This window comes from Lemur catta, chromosome 15 (assembly GCF_020740605.2).
Source record: "Lemur catta isolate mLemCat1 chromosome 15, mLemCat1.pri, whole genome shotgun sequence".
Classification (NCBI taxonomy): Eukaryota; Metazoa; Chordata; class Mammalia; order Primates; family Lemuridae; genus Lemur; species Lemur catta.
In genome coordinates, this window is record NC_059142.1 from 20,676,281 (window position 1) to 20,702,567 (window position 26,287).

A 26,287-nucleotide genomic window follows, 5' to 3' on the forward strand; every position below is an offset into this window, starting at 1 on the left:
GGACTTTTTCTGTAGCAGGAAGTCAGGCTGTTCTTTTTTTTTGAGACAGAGTCTTACTCTGTTGCCTGGGCTAGAGTGTCATGGCGGCAGCCTAGCTCACAGCAACCTCAAACTCCTGGGCTCAAGCAATCTTCCTGCCTCAGCCTCCCAAGTAGCTGGGACTACAGGCATGCACCACCATGCCTGGCTAATTTTTTCTATATATATATTTTAGCTCTCCATATAATTTCTTTCTGTTTTTAGTAGAGACAGGGTCTTGCTCTTGCTCAGGCTGGTCTCGAACTCCTGAGCTCAAACAATCCGCCCGCCTCGGCCTCCCAGAGGCTGTTCTTTTCAAGACCAAGCTGATTAGCACCTTCCCTTCAAGGGGAGGGAAAAGGTGTGTCCTGTACCTTGGTGTCTTGCAGCTGGGGCAGAGTAGGGGAGCGGACTAGAGCCCCCTCTGTTTATCAACTGTTTCCTCTCTCTCTCTCTCTCTCTCTCTCTCTCTCTCTCTCTCTCTCTCTAGCCCCAACCGGAAGATCTCTAGCACGGCCTTCGGACGGTAAGCCCCGTCTATCCAGGGAGGACAGATTGAGTGTTGCCCCCTAAATTGTGCCTCTACTGCCAGGAGGCCAGAGCTCCCCACCAGCAGCCCAGACCTAGCCGGTGCCCTGCGTGTGGCTGAATGGGCAAAGCGTCCATTTCTGGAAGAGAGGAGCCAGTCTCCACCCTGCCCCCTCCACCCCTTGCCCCTTCCTGGCAGCATCTTCAAGCCCTTGGCCGCCTTGACTTCAGGCAGGCCCACGAGGGACGCCCTGAGAGACAGCCCACCCGTGGCTGTCAGTGCCTGTCCTTCCGCTCAGAGCTGGAGCTGTCCCAGAGAGGCCCTGGGTTTCCTGCTGGAGAGGTCTGGGCATGAGTGTGCCCCATCGGAGCAGGTCACTCTGCTCCAGTTAAGTCCTGCTGACTTCCTGGGACAGCTGGGGTCCCACTCTGGTTTTCCTGCAGGCTGGGTCCAGGGCTTTGGGAAGGCAGTGTCCCTGGGGGGTGGCAGCTGGGTTTCCTCAGGCCCCAGGGTACCTCAGCAAGAACCTGCATCGCCCCATGCCACCCACCAACTCCGTGCCCTGCAAGGGCTGGTGAATCTCCCGCCCTTCACCCTCCTCCAGAGCTCCCAGAGTGGCAGCAGGAGCTGGCTTGGTGGGGACTGTGGGACCAGGCTGCCTCCCTGGGGCTTTCCAGCTGGAAGAGGAGAGGGGACTTCTGTGCCAGCTCAGGTCGCCGGGCAGCTGCCGGTGGGAAACTGGCGTGAAGAGGGTCCTGAGGCAGCAGGAAAGAGCTGTGATTGATGGGCCGTGTCTGCCAGGGGCTCAGGGAGGGCTGTAGCAGCCCACCTGCCATCCTCTGAGCTGTACGATCGTTGGGTTCGGGGGTCAGGCAACGCTCTCCTCCTCAGCTGAGTGAGGGCAGCCTCCCTAAAGGGATTCCTGGCAGGCCCCTGGGGTATCAGGTGCCCGCCCAGCCCATGCCTGAGTCGGACCCCTGTCTCTGGAAGCCTCTGCAGCCAGGTGCCCCCTCCCTCCCTCCCTGCAGGCAGCTCATGCACAACAGCAACTTCAGCAGCAGTAACGGCAGCACGGAGGACCTGTTCCGGGACAGCATTGACTCCTGTGACAATGACATCACAGAGAAGGTGGGGGCTGGGGAAGGGATATAATGTGTGCACGCCCCCAGAGGTGGTGGGAGTACTCAGCTGCTGTCCGGGGACTTGGGCAGGTGGCCCCAGTCATGTGGGACACCCCCCTAAACAAGACCATTCTCATCATACATGGCCATTTGGAGGTCCTGGTCGTGAACCCCACAGTTTCAAGGTTCTCAGTCCTGTGGCCTTAGAGGTCTTCTGCACCCACCCCTGCCCTCCTTCAGGTGAGCTTCCTGGAAAAAAAGGTGACAGAGCTGGAGAATGACAGCCTGACCAACGGGGACCTGAAGAGCAAGCTGAAGCAGGAGAACACGCAGCTGGTGCACAGGTCAGGCCGGGGCCTCGGATTTGGGGTCTTGGCGGGACTCTGGGGAAGAAAGGGCTGTGCCTCCCGCTAAAGAAGCAGAGGAGGTAACCTTGTATCTTTCCAGCTCTGAGGGTCTATGATGCGTCAGCCCCTCCTCATGTCCTGCCCACGCAGGGTACCCGGGAGGACAGGCCTCTAGGGACAGGGAGACAGGTTGGAGCTTGACTTTGACTCTTGGCTTGATGGATTCCACCCCCTCAGGTCTGCAGCCCTAGGGTGGGTCAAAGACAAGAGTTGGGATCCACTGTCTGGCTGTCATGCAGTGACGAGAGCCTGACTTCCCTGGGGACAAGCTTGCAGAGGGACAGGCCAGTGTGAGCCTGTCGGTGTAGTAGTGAGTGCAGAGCTTAGTTGTCCTCACCAGATAGCATGAAACTTGGTGGACTTATCCTGGCCTTGGATCTAGTCCTCTACCTTGTATATCCCCAAGATGGGCCCTTTTATATACCCCAAAAGGTCAGCTCTTGGAAAGACTGTTGCTAGTGAGATGCAGCCTAGACCAATGTACCCACCAGGCCACCAGTCGTGGGCTTCTGACATCCAACAGTGGGGTCTGGCCCTTCCCAGGTCTGAGGCAGGCTTGGGCCACTAGCTAAATGTGCCTATTTTGGAGGCAAGGTGCCCAGTAAGCCGCCTTGTCAATCAGGGGGATGCTGGCCAGGAAGGAATAGAGCAAAAAGAGGTGTGAGACCCAAGGCTGCTCCTCCAGCTGTGGCTGTCCCTCCCTGTGCTGCCCTGAGCATCCCACCTTCTCGGGTACAGCCTTGCTCCCCTCTGGACCGACTGCCAGGTCTGCCCCTCCATGGCGTGTATGACTGACACACTTCTCTTTAGATGTCACGATGTCCCTATGCAGGGACAGGCCTGTCAAACTCACGGCCACCTCCCTTGGTGGGCTTGTTAGTGACTCAGGGTCTCAGGGCCTGGGGCTCTCTGTGCCACAGCCTGGGTTGGGGAGGTGACAGAGGCCACAAGAGCTTGCCCCTTGCGCGGTCCCCAGGGTGCACGAGCTGGAGGAGATGGTGAAGGATCAGGAGACCACAGCAGAGCAGACGCTGGAGGAGGAGGCGCGGCGGCACCGTGAGGCCTACAGCAAGCTGGAGAGGGAGAAGACCACCGAGGTGGAGCTGCTCAACGCCAGGTGGGCCCCACTGACCCCGCTGGGGCTGCTTTTCTCCTGAGCCTCGTGCCCTTGGAGACACCCTCACACTCCTGGGACAGCCCTGTGGGGCAGGAGCTAGTCCCATTTTATAGATGGGAAGACTGAGGCTGAGGGAAAGCCTCATGTTCTAACAGTTCTCCTTTTGATACCTTAAAACTCTCATGGGTATGTTATTTAGGAAGTATATAAAAGAACGTTCATAGGAGCATTGTTCATATTAGGTAAAGGAAACCATACAAATGTTTACCAACAAGAGAAAATCAGTAACAGAAATGTCTTGGCCCGATTCCTAGACTGGGTCTGATGTCCAGGCTTGGAGCTCCCCCTGCTGTCGGTTCTCCCTGACCCTGGGTGGACTGAGGTCCCTGTGCCTCGGGATACCTGTCGCTTTGCCATCAGAACCTCTGGCAGGAGGGCAGGGAGCAGCCTTAGCCCAGGAACCCGGATCGATCACCCATTAGCTCCATGACCATGGACATACTGTGTCCCGCAGCAAATGTGAGGGTGGGTGCACTGACACACATCAGGACGCTACACACAGGCAAGGACTGTGACAGTGCCCTGTGCTGCCTTCACTGCTGAGCGAGGCTGCGTGGGCCCTTGGCCTGAAGGACAGCTGCCCTGCACTCCTCGGGCCCCAGGACCCCCGTCTCTACACTGAGCATTCCTGGGGGTGGGTGGGCTGCTGCGCAGATGAATGTGTGTTGGGCTCCCACCTTGCACCTCGAGGCTCTGCAGCAGGTGCCTCCCTGCCTGCGGGGGTGAAGCAGGCCCAGGGGAGCCAGGTGGCCGCACCCCTGTGCAGCTGGGGAGGGGACTTCCCGGCTCCCCTGGGCCTGAGATCTGCCTTGTTAACTTTCTCACCAAGGGTTGGTTTTACATTTTGACATGTTCTTGAAGCTGCTGTTTGGCATCTGTCTCTGGAGGCTGGTACCTCACTAGGGGTGGCCACTCTCACTCAGCCTGCTTCCAACATCTGGCCCACGACAGGTGGCTGGGACATGGGAGGTGGAAGAAGACAGCGTGAGTGTGGGCCAGGTGACAAAGCCCAGAAAACCAGCTGTCAGGGACTGTCTCCTAGCCTGTGTCCCTTGCACACCTCCAGGGGGCACCATTCATGTAGAATATCGAGATGGCCTTCTCAGAGTCACGTGGTATGCTTTGGTGTCCACCACATCCACCAGCTTGAGTCTACCTTCCTCTCTGGCCCTGGCCTGGGGGCCTCTCCTAGGGAGCCCAGAGCACAGGGGAGGCCCAGGAGCCATCCCTCCAAGAAGGAGGAGGTGACAGGGTTGGGAGGTTAGGGGGATGCTCTGCAGGGATTGGTGCCAGAAGTGACCCTGCACAGTTCTGGTGCCACTGACAGCCCAGTTCACCTGCACTGCTTCTCCGGTCATTTGAAACCAACTTGAGCACCTGGGCTCTATCTCCTCGTGGAATCCCTTTAGCATGGCCCTTTGTGGGTGCTAACATCAGAGGATCATTACTGTTGGAACCAATGCCTGTGGACATCAGAGGCAGCTGCAGTGAGCGCTCAGAGAGAAGAGCTCTGGATGAGGTGCCGGACGGGGGTAGAGAATGAAAAGCAAATACGGTCCATAGCCTTCAGATTGTGGATTCCCACAGGAGCAATCACAGACAGCCACAGGAAGATCATTTCTCCATCTAGCAGGAAAACATCTCCCCATGGGGTTGTTTCAGGATTCTAAGAATGTATGCAAGGAGAATCTTACATTCTTATTCACAAATGAATGTTTCCTTTTATCAAAAAAAATAAGAATGATAATAAGTGTCTTTACTATTTTGCCATGGCTGACAGGAAGCTCAAGGCTATCTTATCATTTGGGAAAACTATTCATATTTTCTCTTTCTCTCAGTTCCCTCTTCCAGGAAGCAGAGAATCACTGCAGGTTGTCAACCCCTTGTGAGGTGATCTCCGTTCCAGATTTCTGAGATTTCTGTTCTGCATCTTTCCCCAGGGTGCAGCAGTTGGAGGAAGAAAATACAGAACTTAGAACGACAGTGACTCGGCTCAAATCTCAAACAGAGAAACTGGACGAGGTGAGCAGCAGGTGCAGGCTTGGAGCCAAATGCACAGAGAGGCGAGGTTGAGGGGTAGGGGTGGGTGTTAGTTTATATTAGTTTATATTATTTTCTGAGATTCTAAAAGCCCTGTCCCCCCCCCAAAAAAAGTGAGTAACAGTTTGTGTTTCTATATTTCTGATTTTCCAAGTTTTCTATAGTGAATGTATTTCCTTATACCATAGGGGAAAATTATACTCTTAGAAAGAAAGAGCTTAGCTTCTATTCAGGCTAACGCCTCCTGTTAGGCCTCTATGTAGCATTGTTGAAGGACTTCAGAGGCCTGAGTTTTTTCTAGCTGTATTTCTAGACTCATAGGAGTCCTAGTCATTTATTTTTTCTTTCTTTTTTTTAATATAAAATTTTTTTTTTTTAGAGACAGGGTCTTGCTCCAGGCTGGAGTGCAGTGGTGCAATCATCGCTCATTGCAGCCTCAAACTCCTGGGCCCAAGGGGATCCTCCTGCCTCAGCCTCTTGAGTAGCTGGGACTACAGGCACATGCCACCACGCTCAGCTAATTTTTTTTATCTTATGTAGAGATGGGGTCTCACTATGTTGCCCAGGCTGGTCTCAAACTCCTGGCCTCAAGCAGTCCTCCCACCTCGGCCTCCCAAAGTGCTGAGATTACAGGCATGAGTCACTGCTGTGCCCAGCCTGGCCATTTCTTTAAGCCATGACTTGGAGGATTCTGTCCAAGGGAGCTGGTTTGACTGTCCATTTGCCATGGCGAGGTGGCTAATCAAACCCCCAGGGAAGTCCCGGGGGCATAATGAGCCTCCTCTGGGAACTCCCCTCCCCTGACCTTGTCTCCCGGGCTCCAGGAGCGGCAGCGCATGTCCGACCGGCTGGAGGACACCAGCCTGCGGCTCAAGGATGAGATGGACCTGTACAAGCGCATGATGGACAAGCTTCGGCAGAACCGCCTCGAGTTCCAGAAGGAGCGGGAGGCGACACAGGAGGTGGGTCCCGGGCCAGAGGGCACTGGGGATCCCTCCAGCGTCCCTGCTCCCACCAACCGGCCCCTCTCCCCCACAGCTCATCGAGGACTTGCGGAAGGAGCTGGAGCACCTGCAGATGTACAAGCTGGACTGCGAGCGGCCGGGCAGGGGCCGCAGCGCATCTGGCCTGGGCGAGTTCAATGCCAGGGCCCGTGAGGTGGAGCTGGAGCACGAGGTCAAGCGGCTCAAGCAGGTGGGAGACTGTGTCCAGCGGGGCGAGGTAGCCAGGCCACCCGTGTGGGTTTCCTGGGCAGGGACCATGGCAGGGGAGCCCAGAGCTTGTAGCACCCCTCCCTCCCACATCCTTATCTGCTCACTGACAACCTGATCGTCAGGGCTGTCCCATTTCACAGCTCAGGTAAAGCCACTTGCCTGTAGGCTCTGTCTGGTGGAAATGCCAGGATCTGTCCCTGGTGTCCATAGAAAGAAATAGACACTAGTCTCCTGTGCTTGGTGCTCGGGGTGGAGAATGAGACTACCCAGCTGCACGAATGCCTGGCTGTGCTGGGTTCAGGAGTGAGATTTCATTTCAAGTAGTTCCCAGGCTCAGTCCCTTAGTTGGACACCATTCAGGGGTAGGATGGGGTGGGGAGCAGGGTCAGGAAGGGGCAGTGGCCAGGCGAGGGAGGGAGTGGTGTTGGGTGGAGTGTCAGCTCAGCCTGACCCTGCAGGTGGGAGACTCTGCAGCGTAAGCTGCACCTCTGAGTTTGCTCCACGGCAGGCAGAGGTGCGGGTGGCTGTGTCCCACAGCAATCCTAAACCCCAGCCACCTCCCGGTTTGGAGGGGGCTCCCAAGGTCCCAGGTGTGAGCATTAAGGGCCTTCAGGCGAAAGCTGGAGCGTGGGGCTGGGCATGGGATCTGGGCAGAGCTCTGCGGGGTCAGCTGCACTCCAGAGTGAGAAGGCCCCTGGAGACAGCTCCGCCGGGCGGCACTGCAGAGCCCGGCTGCAGGGGGAGCCGGGGAGATGAGCTGACCTGCCTGCTCAGACAACCCAGAGCATCACTTTCCTTCGGGGAGGGCCAGTGGCGGAGACTGAGCTGCCAGGTGGGTGGTGTCCCCACACAGGGCCCCAGGAAGGAGGACATGGCCAGGAGCCATGGTCCTGTCTGGAGACATGGCTGCCCCGAGCGGGGCTGTGATTCCTCCTCCTTGGAACCCCGTGAACTCCTGGGACACCTGGCCCCCAGACCAGGACCCAGTCCTCCTGCCCTCCAGCGCCTGGGGAAGGCTGCAGCATCGGTGACCTCCTGCGCTGGCTGTGACGCACACCTGAGGGCTTGGTGCTGGTGGCAGTCAGGAGACGGTAGATGCCGAGAAGTGGGTTCCAGTGGGTTCTGGATGCTTCTGAGAGTTGATGTCATGTCACCCCACTCTCTGTAGGAGAATCATAAGCTGCGGGATCAGAACGACGACTTGAACGGACAGATCCTGAGCCTCAGCCTCTATGAAGCAAAGAACCTCTTTGCCACCCAGACCAAAGCCCAGTCCCTGGCTGCGGAAATAGACACAGCCTCACGCGACGAGGTAATCGCCTCCACTCGTGCTTGCTCTGGGGCCTGGGCCCCCATCCCCCACTTGTCACAGTGACCAGGGACTGGCCTGAGGGTCCCATCTGCAGCTACCCCAAGTGACAGAGGCCAAGGCTGGGGGGTGCAGTGGCTGCAGGAGAAGTTAAGTCAGACCTGAGTTCTGCACGTGCTGGAAGGAGCATGGGTTTATCAGCAGGGTGGAGTGTGAGCCTTAGGTCTGCCAGAAAAGTGCCGATTGGCTAGTTGATTCCATCAACATGTGAGCCCAGGGTGGGCTATACCTCCCCTCCCCCAAACCAAGAGGGAAAGGAAACTAGCATTTCATGAGCACCTACTTCTGCAGGATGTTTTCACGTAATCTCCCGATAACTCTGAGGCTTTGTGGAAACACTTCCACGTTACAGATTGTGGAACACAGGCTCACCCTCCTGGGGAGGGAGAGGGACCGGCTCTCTCCAGGGCCAGAGGCTGCTCTTTCTGCCATGCTGGGGGGAGATTATGAAGATCAGGCCTCCAAATGCCCTGGGGACCTCCACAAACCAATTCCATTGGAGTCTCGGGGGTAGGGCCCGGGCATCTGCATGTCTAACACTCCCCATGTGGAGCTGAGCCACTGCCCTGGACTCTTGTCCTGGCACCCAAGTGCTGAGGTCATTCTGGGGCCCGCCCTTGCCCACGGTCTCCTGAGGCCCTGTGTCATCAGGCCCTGGCCAGCTGCAAGCCGGAGAATCTGGGCTGTGCCCGCACCCCAGCCCGGCTTCTGACTGGTCTTTCTCATTCCCTTCAGCTGATGGAAGCCCTGAAGGAGCAGGAGGAGATCAACTTCCGGCTGAGGCAGTACATGGACAAGATTATCCTCGCCATCCTGGACCACAACCCCTCCATCCTCGAGATCAAACACTGAGACATGGGCGCTGGCTGCAGAGCAGCCTCAGGACCCTGGGACCGAGGGGCAGACCCTGCCCGAGGATGCAGGCCCAGGCCGGGCCTCACACTCACACTGTAAATGTATCTCTGGCCACCATGCGTTGCGTGTCCTGGTGTATTTGTGGGGAGGCCATGTGCACGGGCCAGGGGTGAGCGTGGGGCCGTGGCTGTGGGTGATGTCTGCACAGTAGCTGTCCATGCACTTTGTGGCCCCTTTGCGAGGGTCAGAGGGTTCTGGAAGTGGGAGGGGGCAAGGTCTGCTATCAGGAGTTACTGTAATAACAAGAACTGGAAGCTTGTGTTTCAGGTACTGGATAAAATGATTCTACCTCTGGGGATAAGGATTAAAATACACTCTAGTGAGCCGGGCTCTTTCACCCCACCCCTAATCCCCCTGGGAGTGGGAGCAAAATTGTGATCTTCTCCAGGAGTTGGAATGCCCCACAGTTGTGTCCTCGCCAACTCTTTGGCCACCTTTCTAGCCCAGGTGTTCAAGCTCAGAGAGGAGGAAGGGGGGGGCATCTGGGGGCGCCGTGAGGAAGGCCCCTCCCTGAGCTGCCCTGCCCTGGCCAGCAGCCCTCTGCGACTCATGTGCACGGTGTCCAGGGGACTCAGGTTTGCAGAGGAGCTAGCACAGGGCATCCTCATTCTGGAGAGTTCTCTGTGTACTCCCCTATCCCTGCTTACCCACCCCCCTTTGTGTTTTGTCTTGAAGACAGTGAAAAATAAGCAGCCTTCACTTGGGTGTAATATGAAGTGATAAAAAGGAAGGAGACAAAGAGGGTTGTGGGACAGGGGTGTCTAAGGCAGGTGCTGACATTGGGCAACCAAAGAGATTTTCGGGGGAGGAGCCCAGCTCCCATTCCTGTCAGTTTCCTTCCCCAGGGCTGCGTCTTCAGACAGAGGCACGGATGGGCCGTCTCTCCTGGCCCACCATCTCGGTTCTCCACGCAGCCTGGTGGCGGCAGGCCTTCGGTTTGGATCTCAGATCCGTGCCCTGGGCTCCTCTTAGGCACAGCAAGGCCTGATTGGTCCAGCCCCTAGAAACACACATGTGTTTGGTTCTCAGCCAGGGGAGCCAATGCCGTGCAGTTTGGGGGCCAGTTGGGAAAGTTGCAGGGAAACCTTAGTCTTCCATCCTTTTGACACATGGTGAATGCACACTATGGTTTTTAATGGGATCTTTTGTTCTAGACGGCTGGGAGTAGATATGGTACTTTCCTTAGAGTTTTCCAGTTTATCTCAATTTTATATGGCTTGTGATTCATTTCCTTCCTTAACCCAAATATATAAACACGTATGGTCTTATTTCCCAGCCCCCCCCCCCCCCCCCGCAGTTTCTTGTTTTCTTCAGCACATCTAGTGTTAAGAGGAAGGCTGGGCATGTTGGGCAGGGGCATGGAGGGGCGTAGGCAGAGGAGAGAGGGCAGTGAGGTGAGGGGGAGGGGACTTGGGTGTGCCCCCTGCTTGACAAAGGCAGGGCTGTGGCCAGAGCCAGTCTTCACCCCATTCCAGGCAACTTGTGCTTTTGTTGGATTGTGTGACTTCTTTTTAATCACATGTATGGGATTTGTTTCGTGCTGCACGTGATGCGTTGCACTGGTCTGACCCAGGACCCTGTGAGCCCCCCGCACCAGGAAGGCTCTGAAGGGGGCGGGTCTTCAGGGAGTCCCCCAACCCCTTAGGACACTGGTCTCCTTGGCTCCCCCGAGGGCCTGAGAAGAAGCGGGCAGTGAAAGAAGGCATGAGGAGTGGGTCTCTGGAGAATTTGCTAGTAGGAAGGAATGGCCACAACTATAAGGAAGAAGACAAATTGTGATGTAGGTTTGGTCTGGGTCCTGCAGAGAGGCCAGGCAAGCCAGGGTCCTGGTCTGGGGGGCTCAGCCCGGGGTGAGTATTTTATACGTAAAACGGAATGTGCCCTCGGGCTGCGTTGGCGTGGCGTTCTAGCGAGCGCTGCCGAGGCGGAGTCAGGTAGTCGCAAGGTGGGGAGGAATCCCTGCGGCCGGAAGCGGGGCGGGGCAGGCTGTCAGCCTGGGGCGTCCTGCGGGCTCCTCCCTCCAGGGGGCGCCGTGGGACCGGGCGCCGGGTCCGAAGGGCCCCGCGGACCTGGCGCGGTGCCGCCGAGGCCCCTGGAGGAGGGCTGGCTTTTAAATCAGGGCCTGGATTCCAGGTAGCAGCGCACCCTCAAGCCGACTCCGGCCTTCTTCAGCCGGAACACATGTCTTATAAAACCTCGCCGGCCAGCTTGGCTTTTTAAGAACGTGTATTTTAAGATCAAGCTCTTCTGCGCTTGAAAGCGTGCCCGAGGGGGGCAGACGCCCCGGGGGTCGCAGCCACGGAGGCCCCCTGAGCCTTGGGTGGTGGAACGGAGCCTGCCCCCTTGCTGTGCTTCGGCTCTTATCTCAGCCGTGGGGCCGCGATAGTACGCGGGGCCCAGTTAAGTGTGAATTTCAGATAAACAACAAAGCATTCTTAGAGTTAAATATGTTCCACCCAATACTTGGGACATATTTCAAATGGGGGGATTTTTAAAAACTCCGATGACTGGGACTGAATCCTCAGACATTCTGGTTTAATCAGTGTGGGTGTGGCCCAGGCATGGAATTGAGGAGCTCCCAGGTGATTGTAATTTAACTGAGTATCCTGGGGGTGGGGGCGGATGTGTTTTGTTTTATTGCTTTTGTTGTTTGTGTTTGCTAAACCCGACAACCCTGCCAAGTAGGGATGAACCGCAGTCTGAGGTCTAGAGGTGTTTTTTAAGTGGGGCAGAGGTTTCTGTAGGAGACTCAAATTTTACGTGACATTGAGCTGTCCTCACATTCAGTTGTAAGCCAAACGAAATGAGCTGAACCAGCAAGTGAGCTTTTATATACAGTATCTAATAGAAAATGAAGCACCTTCTGGTCCAGCTAGCCCGTATTCCGTGGGAAAGTATAAGAAAGTTCTGGTAAAAAAATAAGATGTTTTCTTTTTCTTTTTCACTTCGAATTGGCCAGAGTTAGACCTAGGTTATTTTATTTTTAATTGGGTTATTTATTTGACAGTTGTCACAGGGCAATTCTGTTTTCATGACTTTATTTCTGACCTATTAAAAACACAAGGCCCAAGAACTTCCCAAGGCACTAGGTCCTAAAACAGTGGTTTTCAGCTTTGGTTGTGCATTGGAATCACCTGGGGAGGGTGTGGTCCAGGCACCAGGACGTTGAAAGTCCTCTCCAGGTGATGCTAATGTGAGACTCCCCTGTCCTAGGCTGTTGGCCAGAGGTAGAGAAAGCAAGTGGAAATGGCTGTTGGGCTTGTTAAGTCAGGCACTGGATGACAGCAAGTTCTGCTGGGAGGGAGCCTTCTCCTGTCACGATGTTACTGAGTGGTCTTCACCCCCAGCGTGGGAGGCCAGATGCCTTCAGGAGCTGGCGGATCCAGCTGTTGTCACCAGCCTGCCTGAACGGTCACTCTGCGTGCCCCTGGAGGCAGTGGGTGGCACTTGTTGGGTTATATTGTCCACAGGCCAGTTCCAAGGTGGGGGTAGGACAGAGTCAGCTGGGAACTGACAAGCGGGGCAGTCATACCGAAAGCAGCCTGAGAAACAGCAGCCACCTCCTTGCACAGCTGAGCAGGAGGGGGCACCGGCTCTGTGGGTTTTGCCTCTGATCTGTTTTCTGAGTAGGTGAGGAAGCCCCAGTAGCCAAACCAGCATCCCGGCTCACCCCCAGGAGGCTCCAGGTGCTAGTCTGCCGGCGAGTCTCTGATCCCTGGCCCAGCCAGGTCTTGGGGTCCAGGAGGGCACAATTGTGGGCTCTTTGTCCCAGGGAGGGACTTCATAGCCTGCAGGGCCATGGGCCTGGTGAAGCAGGGAGAAATTCAGCTCTCTTCTTGTGCTTCGTGTATATGTATGTTTAATGCATTTAGCACATTTAAACCTAAAATTCAACTCTACATGTGATTGTAACAGGAAAGTTTTGCATAGTCACCGTGCCCAGGAAATGACTTTGGTCACCTGGCAGATCCACGGTGACTCTTCTTGAGGGCCAAGGTGGATTCTGAATTGAGAAGAAGGGGCCATTTAGGACTTCAGTGCTTGTCTCTTCCATGGACTTTGCTCCCAGACCCTGACCCTCCCTTTGGGACCCAGGGCATCCCCTCTGGGGTGATGCTTTAGGCTGGTAAGACTGAGGCCTGCCCCACTAAGGGGCCTCAAGTTGGAGGGACCGTGCCCTCAGTGTATGACTTTGAGCACTGGTCTTAGGACATCGTGCTCTGAGTGCACACATGAACAGGGCAGCAGCAGGGAGCAGGAAAGGCCAGAGCCACAGGTCTGCCCTACGTGAGTGGCAGGACAACTCCGAGGCCCTTCTGCCAATGCTGTCTGCTGCCCACTGGAGAAAATAGGCCACTTTTTAGAAAGGTGTGTTTCTAAAAGCATAGACCCCGGCGAAGCTTAACACCACTATCTCGCCAGGCACAAGGTTCCCACCTGACCTTGATGCTCTGACCTTATAGGCTCCTCCTCTCTCCATTGTGACTGTAACATAGAGGTGTCTGTGCCCCAGAGCCACCCGCCCAGGAGGGCATCCAGGCCACCTCTCCTGCAGGATCTAAGTGCTGCTGTCCCTGGGGTGACCTGCCTCCTCCTGGGACCCGTCCGCTTTGCTATGCTGCACAGGCTGTGTTTGTCTGCATGGTTTGGGGTCTTTGTCCGTGTGCCTTTTCTTCCCTGTCACCACTGTACAGGATTTTCCACGCCCCCCACTGCCCCCTTTTCTACATCTTCTCGCCTGCCCAGACCTTTCCCGAGCCCTGTAAATGTGTGCTTTGTATCCATGTGCCTCCACCACGTGAGGCCGCACCGGCAGACCAGCTCTCCTGGCGGGTTTGTCCACAGGGATCAGGCCCCCGTTCCCCTCGGTTCACTCAGCCTTGTTTGTAGACTTGGTAACTTTGTACAGAACCTTTCGTTATTGTCTTAAGCGTAGGGGGCTAGGAGCCACTTAGCCCCCCATCCAGCCTGCAGCTAGTTTAGAAGCCTTGCATCCCAGGACCGGGTAACCTTGTGTAAAGCCGCTTCTCCCACAAAGCTCTTCCTGCGTTGGTGTTGATGCTGGCAGAGCGCAGCTCTTTGACCCGGGGCGTTGGCCCCGGCGGGGATGTCATGGGACTGCAGTGGCTACGTGCCACCCGCCCCTGCCCCCAGAGGGAGCCCTGGCTGTGTGGTTCCCACCACTTGCCAGTGGGCCTGCATTTAGGGCCACCTCATCTGGTGTCTGGAACAGCTGCAGAGCCCCGTAAGCAGAAGGAAGAGTCTCTTGCTGCTGTCCCTGCCTGCTATTAACACCTGCCCAGCCCCTCCTCCTCTGCCAAGGTGCTCAGACCAGAGTGCCATTAACACCTGCCCAAGGTCAGGGATCAGAGGACTACTGGTCACTGAGGACTCGCTTGCAGCCTTTGGCTTCCAGCTTTCTTGGCTGGGCTCCCGGGGCCCAGGTGGACTAAACCACACGTGTATCCTCATGCCCCCCAAGGGCTTGTTAGTTGGCTTCTGACTCTCTGTGGTGACTCTCATGGGATTCAACTCAAGTTTTTTGCCCCAGGAAGGAGTCTGTGTTTGGAAACAGGCTTAGCTTTCGGGCTGGGGTGGGACCTGCACTTGTGGGCCCCTGGGAGAGGGGAGTGTGTGGGGTGAGGCCCTGAGGCTGCGTCCCAGGGTCCCGAGCTCCTCACCTGCAGGCTCTCAGCGGCAGGCTCCTTCCAGGGAACTGTCATGTACAGCAGACCCCGGTGTAAATAAACAGTTTGCTCTTCTTGCCTGACTTGACTGTGAGTTTCTGTGGTTGGGGAGGGAGGGCGGAAGGATCCTGGCTCCTGGTTCTGGAGCTTATGGGGACGGTCTCCCCTAGGAATAGCAAGGCCCCGCTCAGGGTGCTGGTCCCAGGTGGCTGGTGCTGTTCCCCGGGGCAGGCTGGAGCACAGGGTCACCTTCCAGTCCCTGTTCTAGTCTGCTGTCCCTAGGAGAGGGGATGTAGATCCCAGAAGCCCCTATGACACCACCATTCCAGCCACAGGGCTGTGATGTTTGAATACCTTATCTTCTCTGTGACCATGTTCTCCCCCAGTGAAGGCCTCCCAGGGGTCCAGTGGGGTCCCAGTGCCATGCTTCCTCCGTGTCAGCCACCGTGACTCCCCTGGGTCACAGGCCCAGGTCCTTAAGCCTGTGGATTTCAAGTATCAAAGGGGCTTCACAGGTCACTCAGACTCAGCATCTTAGCCCAGACCCTCCACCTCCCAACGCAGGCCCTTGTGCCATGGTCCTCCTGGGTGGGTGGACACGCGATGGATTTACACAGCCTCCTGGGCTCACAGGGAGTCATCCCCAGATACTGGGAGTTGTGTGTTCCCCTGGACCTTCATTCCCTCCTTCCAACTTGCCTTCCCTCCCCAAATGGGGTTGCCAGATTCAACAAATAAAAATGCAGGATACCTGGTTAAGTGTGAATTCCAGACAATCCAATGAGCCTCATTTTAACTTGATTACATTTGCAAAGACCCTATTTCCAAATAAGGTCACATTCACAGGTACCAGGACTTAGGACTGTGTATCTTTTTGGGGTATACAATTCAACTCACACATCTATTAAAGGGGGTACCTGTTTGCCATCCGCAGAGGGGTGGGAGCCAGCACCACGGTGTGCAGGTTGTGCCTCAGCACAGGTGTGTTCCCTATCGCCAGTCTTGGAGAACATTTCCTGACCTATTAAAACCGATGTCATCCCCACACCCTCTAGATGTCACACCACTCAGAAAAGTATTTCCTTGTGGGGTCCTATCAATTCGCTGGGCCCTCGGAGGGCCTTTTAGGGTTATTTGCTGGCCCAGGCCAAGGTCTCCTGAAATGAGTCAAAACTATCTGGGCACAGAAATCACTCAACCAACCAGCATCATCTACTGAGCACCACTGCGTGCACCAAGCTCTGTGCCAGGCACTGGGGATCGGCGCAGGCAAGGCTGCTTCTCTGGGGGTCTCCAGGCTCCTAGGGGAGGGAGGAACTTCCAGGGTGATGAGCTGCAGCTGCGGGGAGGGGACTGAGCCTAGTCAGGAGCAGGGATGGCTTCACCTGAGGAAGGGGCTTGCAGCAGAGCCCCAAAGGACAGTAGGGGCTAAGGGAACTGCACATGGGGAGACGAGAAGAAAGCACGGCCCTTTCAGGGGACGGTGGCTGGGAGGTGGGCGGGCACAGGCAGAGGTGGGAAGGCCTGCAGTTGGGCTGGGCAGTGTAGAGCCTGGCGGGCCAAGGGAGGATCTGTCTTATTCATGCATGAAGCAGATGTTGCACCAGCACCTAATAAATGCCAGGAGTATGGGGAGGTGCTGGGCTCACAACCGTGAGCAAAACTGACTCACTTCTTATGCTCACGGCACAGGAAGTCCCCGGATGTACAAGAGAGGTTCATAAAAGCACCTACCCCAGCAATTTCTGATTCCCTGGCTAGGGATGGGGCTTGGATACGGGGATTTTTTTTAAAGCTTCCAGATGATTCCAATGTGCAGCTAGAGGTGCGAATCGCTGGTTATAACAAGGGCACCTGGGCTCATTTGAGGAGTCAAGCAAGGGGGGGCTTCAATGGAGACCGGAAGGAGGAGAAGGAGATGGCCCAGCGAGGGAGATCGGAGAGGATGTGGGAGGGGAAAGGCGGAACCAGGAGAGGAAACAGCAGGTACGGAGGCCTTGAGGTGAGGAGGAGCTAAAAGCCAGCTAGCTCAGCAAACAGCAGGGCTGTGGCCTGGTCAGGTTGAGTCTCAGAGCAGACAGATGAGGCTGCCTGGACTTGGGTAATGTCTTAGTTGGGACTGCCCTAAAAGAATGCCACACACTAGGAGGTTAAACGACAGATATTTATTTCTCATAGTTCTTAGAACACTGCTTTGCATGTATTAGGTCATCTAACCCTCAAGTGCCCTACAAAGGGGGTATATTACAGGTGAGGAACCTGAGCCACCGCAGGTGACCTCACTGGCCACAAGTCACCCAGGATTCGAGCCCAGGCAGCCGGTAAGGAGCAGAGTCATCCCAGAGCAGGACTTGACTGACCTGCCCGAGGAATGGGCTGCTCTGAGTGGGCTGCAGGCCGGGAAGGCTGCAGGGAGAAGGCAGGACACAGGGTGACCCCTGGAGCCTGGGTCAGCTCTCCATGAGCAGGGGGTAGTGAAGAGGGCATGACTGGAGGAGGAGCAGGGTGGGGGGGAACTGCAGCCCTGCTCACACGTATGGGGAGCAAGAGGAGAGGCCTGAGAAGGAAGATGGTGCCACTGTGGTCCAGCCTGGTGGGCTGAGGGAATCAACAGGGTGCCAAGTCCTCTGGGGCTTGGCTGGGGGTTCTGGGGCCCAGGACCTCTGGAGCCAGCTTCAAGCCAGTCCTTCCTGGAACTCATCAGATGGCTGGGATTGGGGCTGCAAGAAGTTCTCCTCCCTCTCCTGCTACCCCTGGTTTGGCCCTGGCTCTCATTACAAACCCCAAGCTCTGACTTTATCATGATAATGAGCTCTGACTTGGGCTCCATGATGTTGAGATTTTCTGAGTTAAAAAAAAAAAAAGCTGGAGTTTGAGAGGCCCAAACCCAGAGTGCAAAGGTGCTGCCATCTGAGCCCGTTTCTTACGGCCTGTTTGATGGCACCAAGTCCAGGGAAGCTTGTGGACCCTCAATCCTTGCTTTCTAGCCCAACTGGACCCTCTGGGAGAAAATAACTTCTCCAGTTCTGCTGCTATTCACCCCTAATTTTGGGGGTGGCTTTCCCAGCGTATCGAGTTCAGCAGGTGACCCCAGACCAAAGCTAGACTTTGCCAGCCCCTGGCAGAGTCTATGCGAGACCCTCGTTCTACAATCGGGGGTGTTGTGAACACAGACTCAGGAGGCTGTCGGTGCTGGAGGGAGCCTGGGACAGTATCTGGTCCAACCTGACCCACTATGGAGCCCTCTAGATGAGTCCATTTTTTGAGGTGTGGGTGGAGACAAAGGAGACCCACCTCCTATCTCTGCATCCTCTGTGGGACCCAGCCCCAGGACTGATTACAAATATTGTCTATACTCAAAGTCACAGAGCCAGCAAATGCCAAGATTCAGAGAGAATCTCTATAGGCGCCACTCATTTATTCCCTCCCGAGGTCCAGGCCACTCCCCCATTAAGAGGTGGAGCTTATTCCCCGTCCCCTTGATTCTGGGCTGGCCCTGTGACTGCTTTGACGAACAGATGCAAATAATGCATCACTGTGGCTGAAGTGACATTCTGGGACTTCTGAGCTCTGGCCCTATGAGGGTTAGCAGCTTCTGCCTCCTTCCTCTTGAAATGCCCCTTCTTGGAAAGCCCAGTTGCCATGCTGTGAGGAACCTCAAGTAGCCCCACGGAAGAGAACTAGCTCTCAGCTCAGAGCCGGCATGCAAGTGAGGCCACGTTGGACCTTCCAGCCATCCCAGCACCCCGGCCAACACCAGAGGAAGCACAACTGCCTGGTCAGCCCACAGAACCATGAAAAACAATAAGTTGTTGTTTTAAGAGCTAAGTGTTGGCCAGGTGCAGTGGCTCACACCTGTAATCCTAGCACTCTGGATAGGCCGAGGCGAGTGGATCGTTTGAGCTCAGAAGTTCGAGACCAGCTCTGAGCAAGAGGGAGACCCTGTCTCTACTAAAAATAGAAAGAAAATTAGCTGGATAGCTAAAAAATATAAAGAAAAAATGAGCCGGGCATGGTGGCACATGCCTGTAGTCCCAGCTACTTGGGAGGCTGAGGCAGAAGGATTGCTTGGGCCCAGGAGTTTGAGGTTGCTGTGAGCTAAGCTGACGCCATAGCACTCTAGCCCAGGCAACAGAGTGAGATTCTGTCTCAAAAAAAAAATAATAAATAAATAAAAAATAAAAAATAAATAAAAAGAGCTAAGTGTTGGGGCAGTTGGTTATATGCAGCAATAGATACCTGAAACGGTAGGTCTGCTGCAGTTTCCTCTCACCAGGCATTCTCTCGGAAGATCCACTTTTCCCAAAAGGCATCCACCCAAGCTGGACCAAATGTGGGGAATGACTTGGTCCATCAGTCCCTTGACCTCAACCAAGTGGATCCCTTTACTCCAGGAACTCCATGGACAATCCTGACTGTCCACTAGATCACAGTCACATTCAGGGAAAGAAAGACCCCCCAAAACTGTAGCTGCTTGGGGGCGATGCTGCCTGAGGATCCTGCCTTCTTTTGGGACTTCTGAGGAGACCTGATTTGATTTATCCCATGAGGCACCTATGAGCCTTCCCTGCTCCTTTAAGGATCTTGTTAGGAGTGAGTACTCTGCCAACAAGAAGAGTCAGGAAGAGGTAACGGAGCTAAATACCGAGAAGGAGAAGAAAGGGAGAGAAAAAAATAAACTGTGCTAACCTTAAATATGAAAAGCAGTTTAATTTAACTAAAAATGTGGCCATATTCTCTCCAAAAAGTTTCAGATTGCATTGACTTCCCCTCCACCTCCCCATTAAGAGCAGCCTTAATTTAGAGCTTTCATGGAGGCTGTGAAACTTGATCAAAAGGGAAAAGTGTCAGGTTGCTACTGCACCAAAGGAAGAAGGGTCAGCTGGCATTTCACTCTCCCGTTAACTGTAGCGCTGAATAATGAAGAAGCTTCTTCAATTTTTAATGAATGCAGGGCTATGGCTAATGGCTAACACTCCCATTTTGTGGATAAGGGAACTGAGACTAAGTGGCAGCTGAGGGGACATTGGGCACGACCCCTGCCACGTTTACCCAGCATCACTGAAGTTTTATCTACTCCATGCAAATAACCACCAGCCCACAAACCTTGTGTGAGCTGTATATGACCACCTGGATCAATGAACTGTTATTACCATGGAATAAACCACCATTGAATTCTAGTGGCTCATAGCAAGAATGATTTTATTTCTTATTTTCCCGATTCTGTGCCAGGCTGTCAGTGCCTCTTCTGCATGTGCCTGGAATCACTCTTGCAGCTGCATCCAGCCGAAGGGTCAGTTGGGCTGGAAGCTCTGAGGTGGCCACCTGACATGTCTGGTGGGTGGTGCTGGCTGGGGCTGGGGTGACTCCTTGTGGCCTCTCATGCTGCAGGAGCTAGCCTGTCATCCTTACGTGGCATTCTCAGGATGGTGTTCTGAGACAGTGGAGGCAGACGCTGCAAGGTCTCTCGAGGCCTTAAGCTTCAGAACTTACATAACATCACTTTTACCACATTCTTTTGGTCAGAGCAAGCCACGTGGCCAGCCTGTACCAAAGAGGGGCGAAATCGACTCCACCTCTGGATGGAGCTGCAAAGAATTTGTGTCCATATTTAACCTACCTCACCTCTCTATTTAAAATTGCAACCATGGCTGGACATGGTGGCTCACGCCTATAATCCTAGCACTCTGGGAGGCCAAGGCAGGAGGATCACTTGAGGTCAGGAGTTCAAGACCAGCCTGAGCAAGAGCGAGACCCCTGTCTCTACTAAAAATAGAAAAAATTAGCTGGTGTGGTGGCGCATGCCTGTAGTCCCAGCTACTCAGGAGGCTGAGGCAGGAGGATTGCTGGAGCTCAGGAGTTTGAGGTTGCTGTGAGCTAGGCTGATGCCACAGCAGTCTAGCCCAGGCAACAGAGCGAGACTGCCTCAAAAAAAAAAAAAATTGCAAACCTTCCCACTCCTAGAACTTCCTATACTCCTTCCTTATTTTTTTTCTAATTTTTTTTTATTTCAGCATATTACGGGAGTACAAATGTTTAGGTTATATATATTGCCCATGCCCCACCTGGAGTCAGAGCTTCAAGCATGTTCCTCCCCACCCTGCCTTATTTTTCTCCCTAGTGCTTATTACCATCTGCTGTATGTTTTGCTTACTTAAGAATGGAAGCTCCATGAGGGCAGGAATCTGTGCTATTTGGTTCACTGCTTATAGCCCCAGCATTGAGAACAGTGTTTGGCACACAGTAGCTGCTCAATGAGGATTTGCTATAGGAATGAATGACTGGATGCTCTTTCTGAACCACATTGCATGAAGGTGAGTAAGGTTCGATTCTTGACTGCTAAGAGCTCTGTGTTCCAGACCAGCTCCTAGCTCTACTCAGCCAAGAAGAAGTGGACCTGGACGAACCCATAGTGACCCCCCCCCCCCCAACACACAAGGAGCAACCACAGCGTGGCCCAGGGTTGATGGTGACTCATAGCAGGGGGTCAGAGAGCAAATAATTCAAGAATTAATTTTCAGTTGTTTTCTTAATGGAACTTGTTTTTTTAGAGCAGTTTTAGGTTCACAGCAAAACTGAGCAGAAAGCACAGAGTTCCCATCTCCCCAGCCGCCCCCACCATCAACATCCCCCACCAGAGGGGTGCATTTGTTACAATCAATGAACCTACATTGATACATCATTAGTTTACGTAAGGGTTCACTGTTGGTGTTGTACATTCTTTGGGTCTTGACAAATGTATAATGGACTTGTAGCCACCATTATATCATACAGAATAGTTTCACTGACCTAAAAATCCTCTGTGCCCTACACATTCCTCCTTCCCTTCCCCCCAACCCCTGGCAACTACTTATCTTTTTACTGTCTCCATAATTTTGCCTTTTCCAGAATGTCATACAGTTGGAATCATACAGTATGTAGCCTTTTCAGATTGGCTTCTGTCTCAGACCATTTTGTGCTGCTATAACAGTACCACAGACCGGGTAATTTATAATGAACAGAAACGGATTGGCTCATGATTCTGGAGGCTGGGAAGTCCAAGATTGAAGGGCTGGCATCTGGTGAGGACCTTCCTGTTACATCAACCCATAGCAGAAGGGCAAAGAGAGGGTGGGAGGGCAAACCTGTCCTTTTATAAGGAAACTACTCCCTCCATAACAAATCACTCCTGCAATAATGGCACTAATGCGTTCATGAGGGTGGTACCCCCATGACCCAAACACCTCCCACTAGGCCCCACCTCCAACACCACCACATTGGGGATCAAGTTTCCAACACATGAACCTTTGGGGGACATTCAAACTATAGCAGCTTCTTTATTATTTATTTATATTTAGCTTACCTATTATTACTCAGCAGAATACATTTAAGGTTCTTCCATGTTTTTTTATAGCTTGGTAGTTAATTTATTTCTTTCTTTTAATAGACTTAATTTTTCATAGTGGTTTTAGGTTCACAGCAAAATTGAGCACAAAGTACAGAGAGTTACCATATGCTTTCTGCCCCCTGCCTCCAACATGCATAGTTTCCCCTGCAGCAGAGTGGTACATCTGTTACAATCAACAAAAAGATTCACTTTTAAGGACATGGGAAATGTTTATCCTATAATGATAAGTGAGCAAAATCAAGACACTATGAAATATACAATTGTGAAAATATAAATCTGATTCTCCTAATGGTATTATATAGACTCTATTTCATCAAATTCACCAAATTGATTTTTAATAACTTATTTTATGTGCCACTAAAAAGGAAAAAAAATTGCCAATTAATTATAAGTCTCCATAAATTTTAACAGTTGTCATTGTGGTTTCTAATTTGTTAAAATGTGAAAAAAAAACCCATATAACTCAGAATAACTGAATTACATTGTTTTATACACACATAAACATACACAATGTGCTTCTCTGTAGTGGTGTGACTTCAAGTGCTATGAATTCTCCTCTTCAACAATGGTGCTGGGAAAACTGGATATCCATACACAAAAGAAAGATGTTGGACCCTTACCTTACACCATTACAAAAATTAACTCAAAATGGATTAAAGACCTAAAAAAAAGACCTGTAACTTATAGCTCGGGACCACAAAAAAAACCACAACAACAACAACAACAAAAAAAAACTGTAACTATAAAAATCCTAAAAGAAAACATAGGGGAAAAGCTTCATGGCATTAGATGAAGTACCTCAAAGACATCTGCACACCCATGTTCACTGAAGCATTATGCACGATGCCGAACAGGTGGAAGCAGCTGTTCACAACTGGTGAATAGATATAGAAAATATGGTACATAATGCAATGGAATACTATTCAGCCTTAAAAATGAAGTCCTGACAAATGCTATACAACATGAATGAAAATTGAGGACATTATGCTAAGTGACATTATGACAGTGGATGTCACAACTGATGACATAAGCCAGTCACAAAAAACCAAAAACTTATGATTCTACTTATAGAAGTTATTTAAAGTGATCAAACTTTTAGAAAGTAAAGCAGTGTTTGCCAGGGGTTTGAGGGAGGAAGAAAAGGGGAGTTGTGATTCCTTGCTATAGAGTTTCAGTTTAGCAAGATGAAAAAAGTTCTGTAGATTGGTTACACAACAATGTGAATGTATTATACATAACACTATTGAACTGTACACTTAAAAATGGCTAAAATGGTAAATTTTGTTTTTTTTAAACCACCAAATCTTCACAATTTATATTTTTGGAAAGTTCTACACATAAATAAGGCTGAATTTGGCAGTGGTGGTGGCAGGGTGGGCCTGTTTGGCGCTCCCCGCTGAGTGGCTGGGGTACGGGAGGGCTGGGCACTGGGAAAGGCTGGCCGACCGGTCAGCCCCTGACTGTCCCCGGCCCGGAGAGCAGGGCTTCTCTTCCCCCGCCCATCCCCACTCGCCTCTCTCTTGGAACAGGTGCCGTGGCCACAGTCCAAACAACGACAGAGGAACCTAATGTCCCCCTTTTATTGATTTAAAGAAAATAATAAAAGATCTGCCAAAAAAGTATACAGTATCAGACTAAGCATTCAGGTTCCCAACCCCTCTCCTTTGCCTCTTTCATAGAATAGAAACAAAACATTACCAATTACGTTAAATTTCCCTTTGTCCTCCAGCCCCGGGCTCCCTCTCGCCTTTGTATTTTCCAATAAATATTCATGTGTGCTTTTGTGCTCTATCTATGCAGATAATCAGTCTTTCGGATCTAGACTGTTCCTTTTAATCGTGACCCACGGTAAGGACACACCATCCAATTCCCCCATTGGGGTCGCCTCCAGTCGTCCACTGTCGCCAGCACGGTCGCCACGAACATCCCTGGGGCCGTCTCCTTATGTCCCCACAGGGGCGCCCCCGGGCAAGGCCGCCCAGTGTAAACACGCCTCCTCCGAGTCCACTCCGCACGAGGCCCGGGCCAGGGACGGCAGGGGAAGACTTCGCTTCCCACAGGGCCGCCCTGCGCAGGGTCTGCGAGGAAGGTCACCCCCGCCGCCCCCGGGGCGGCTCTCTCCGCGCGCCAGCCCCGCCTGCCGCCGCCCCGCCTTCCCGCTGCGCGACCCCCGCGGCGCGCCCCGCCCACTCGGGTGGCAGGGACCCGGCCAAGGTCTCGCGGCGCCGGCCCCGCCTCCACTTCCGCCGCGGCCCTTCGCCTGGGCCTCCAGCTTCCTCCGCCGCCGCTTTCGAATCCGCCGCCGGCCTCTCCCCGGGGCCGCTCTCCGCGCGCGGGGCCCCTGGGCGGCGCTAGAGGCGGGAGCGGGCGGGGCCTGGCTCTGCGTGACGACGGTTCGGGTCCCGCAGGCGGCTGGCGGAGGCAGGGGACAGTGGAGGGGGCTGGGGTCAAGAGGCGGGGGACGGGTGCGGGAGCGGCCCCTGAGCCGGGCGGGAGCGGCGCTCAGAGAGCCGGGACCCGGCAGGCGGGAAGGTCTGGAAGGGCGGCCGGGCGGGGGGCGGGGGACAGGGCCGGGCGCCGCTCCTCCTGCGCCTGCGCCACCTCCCCTCCACTGAGAGCTTCCACCCCTCGCTCGGCTGTCAGGCGCGGTGGCCAAGTGGTAAGGCGTCGGTCTCGTAAACCGAAGATCGCGGGTTCGAACCCCGTCCGTGCCTAAGACCTGGAGGTTGGAGTTTGGCGGTGGGAAGCCGGTTGTCTCCACGTGTGCCGTTGGTCCCTCCTCTACGTGGCATTTTTTCCCTTTTAGGATTCTGTTCAGGCGTCCTCCAGTTTCTCCCCTCCCCCAGGCTCCGCGGTCGGCCGCGCCCCCCTCTCCGGGCCAGTGATGTGTGGGGCTCCCGGCCGGGCTTTCGTGGCCCGCCTTGCCGGCGAGCTCGGCCCCGGCCACGCCGCATTTCGCTGGCCTGGCCCCGCATCGCCTTTCCCCCAGCCGCACTGCGCAGGGCTGGAACCGTCCCCACCGTCTCTTCGACCCGGACACTGAGACCCAAGGTGAAGGACTCGCGCTAGCCTTGGTGTCGCCCGCGGGGCTCGGGTCCCGCCCGATTTGTGTGTATCACGGGGCAGGCAACTTTCCAGAGAGGGTGCTTGGGTTTCTGGAGCTGTGGTTTGCATTCTGTTTGTTCCCTGGAAGGTGAGTTGTGCGGGCTGTGCTCACCGCCTGCCTTCCTGTCTACAAAGTAAACCATATCGTCCACCTTTCCTAGCCCTGGTGAACCGACCCTGTGGATCTGGCCCCAGCCAGTTACGACACTCCCCAAGTCGTCTGTAGCATGACATAATGTTAAGTGCCTGCCATTCCTGGACCTGCTTTTTGATACCCTCCAGTCTATCTGTCCCCCTCTTCAAGTGTAACACTCAGGCTGAACATACCACTCCCGAGATAGTCTCATGAATGGAACTCCACCTCCCTCATTCCACACCCCATACTTCTGTTAATGTACCCCCACCCCAAAACACATTACCCTTCCTGAGGCCTGTTGCACGGTTGACCATGGGGAGCTTCAGGTGGATTGAATGTCAGCAGAATCTTGAGTTATCAGAAGACAGGGTGTGGGCCCAGGCAGCAGGGAAATACTGATCTTTTCCCTAAGACTCCAATACATTCAAGAGATGCTCTTGGCTTTTGAAGGGAATGCTGAGCTAGGGTGTCAATTCTGACTAGTGCCTTAGCCTAGACAGAGTCCAGATATTTAAGGACGGGAAGGAGAAAGGTCCTGCTGTACCGGATATTGCCTTGAATCCTGTCTCTTACTTTGGATTCCTGATGAGAAGGAGCGCTGAGGCTGGACATTGGGTTTTCTGCCGTAGCTGGAGCAGTGAATTCACCCCAGCAAAGGGGGTGTGTGGATGAGCCAAGCCAAAGTCGATATAAAAGAGGTACAAGGTACAGAAGAGGTCAATGTACAGATGTTGAAGAAACATAGAGCCCCAAAGGTGAAGGACCAGAGGCAGCGGTCAGGTACGGACCCCAGTCAAGGTCAATGAAAGGAGAAGGAAGTGAAGGCAAGTCAGATATAAGCACCAGGGTGACCCTAGGAACAGAGAAATCTTGCATTTACCTTGAAGGCCGGCAGGTATCCACACTTACCCCTGTGAGGCTGGAGGTAGGTCATTGCTTAAAGGGCCAGGGCAGGGGCAGAAAGGGACAGCTATGTTGAGTTTACTGCATGAACTCCATTAAATTGCTCCCATTCCCTGGACTTCACCTTCCTTAGTTGCAAAATCCTAAAGTTGAAAGAAGTATTTCCTAAATGCCTTGTGTCCTGAAATTCTAAGTTTCTACCTCAGAGCCTGGACCTTGCAGAAGCAAGGGGACCGCAAGCCGCCCCACCCATCTCTCTCATGGCTGCCAAGATGGTGA

The 26,287-nt window shown here is 53.9% G+C and overlaps 1 protein-coding gene and 1 non-coding gene across 4 annotated transcripts in view; both read left to right on the forward strand.

Moving 5' to 3' along the window:
• RAB11FIP4 (RAB11 family interacting protein 4) overlaps positions 1-8,849 on the forward strand; it is a 106,083-nt gene extending 97,234 nt beyond the window's left edge. For all 3 annotated transcript variants that reach the window (XM_045525426.1, XM_045525428.1, XM_045525427.1), the window contains 9 exons: positions 509-544; positions 1,576-1,675; positions 1,909-2,012; positions 3,052-3,192; positions 5,193-5,274; positions 6,117-6,254; positions 6,331-6,486; positions 7,675-7,818; positions 8,611-8,849. In XM_045525426.1, the coding sequence (XP_045381382.1) occupies positions 509-544; positions 1,576-1,675; positions 1,909-2,012; positions 3,052-3,192; positions 5,193-5,274; positions 6,117-6,254; positions 6,331-6,486; positions 7,675-7,818; positions 8,611-8,727 (1,018 nt within the window). In that variant the 3' untranslated portion in view covers positions 8,728-8,849. The remainder of the gene's footprint in view (positions 1-508; positions 545-1,575; positions 1,676-1,908; positions 2,013-3,051; positions 3,193-5,192; positions 5,275-6,116; positions 6,255-6,330; positions 6,487-7,674; positions 7,819-8,610) is intronic.
• Positions 8,850-24,506: 15,657 nt separating this feature from the next.
• Positions 24,507-24,578, forward strand: TRNAT-CGU. Its single transcript has one exon. It is a non-coding gene; the product is annotated as a tRNA-Thr (tRNA).
• The last annotated feature ends 1,709 nt before the right edge of the window (positions 24,579-26,287 follow it).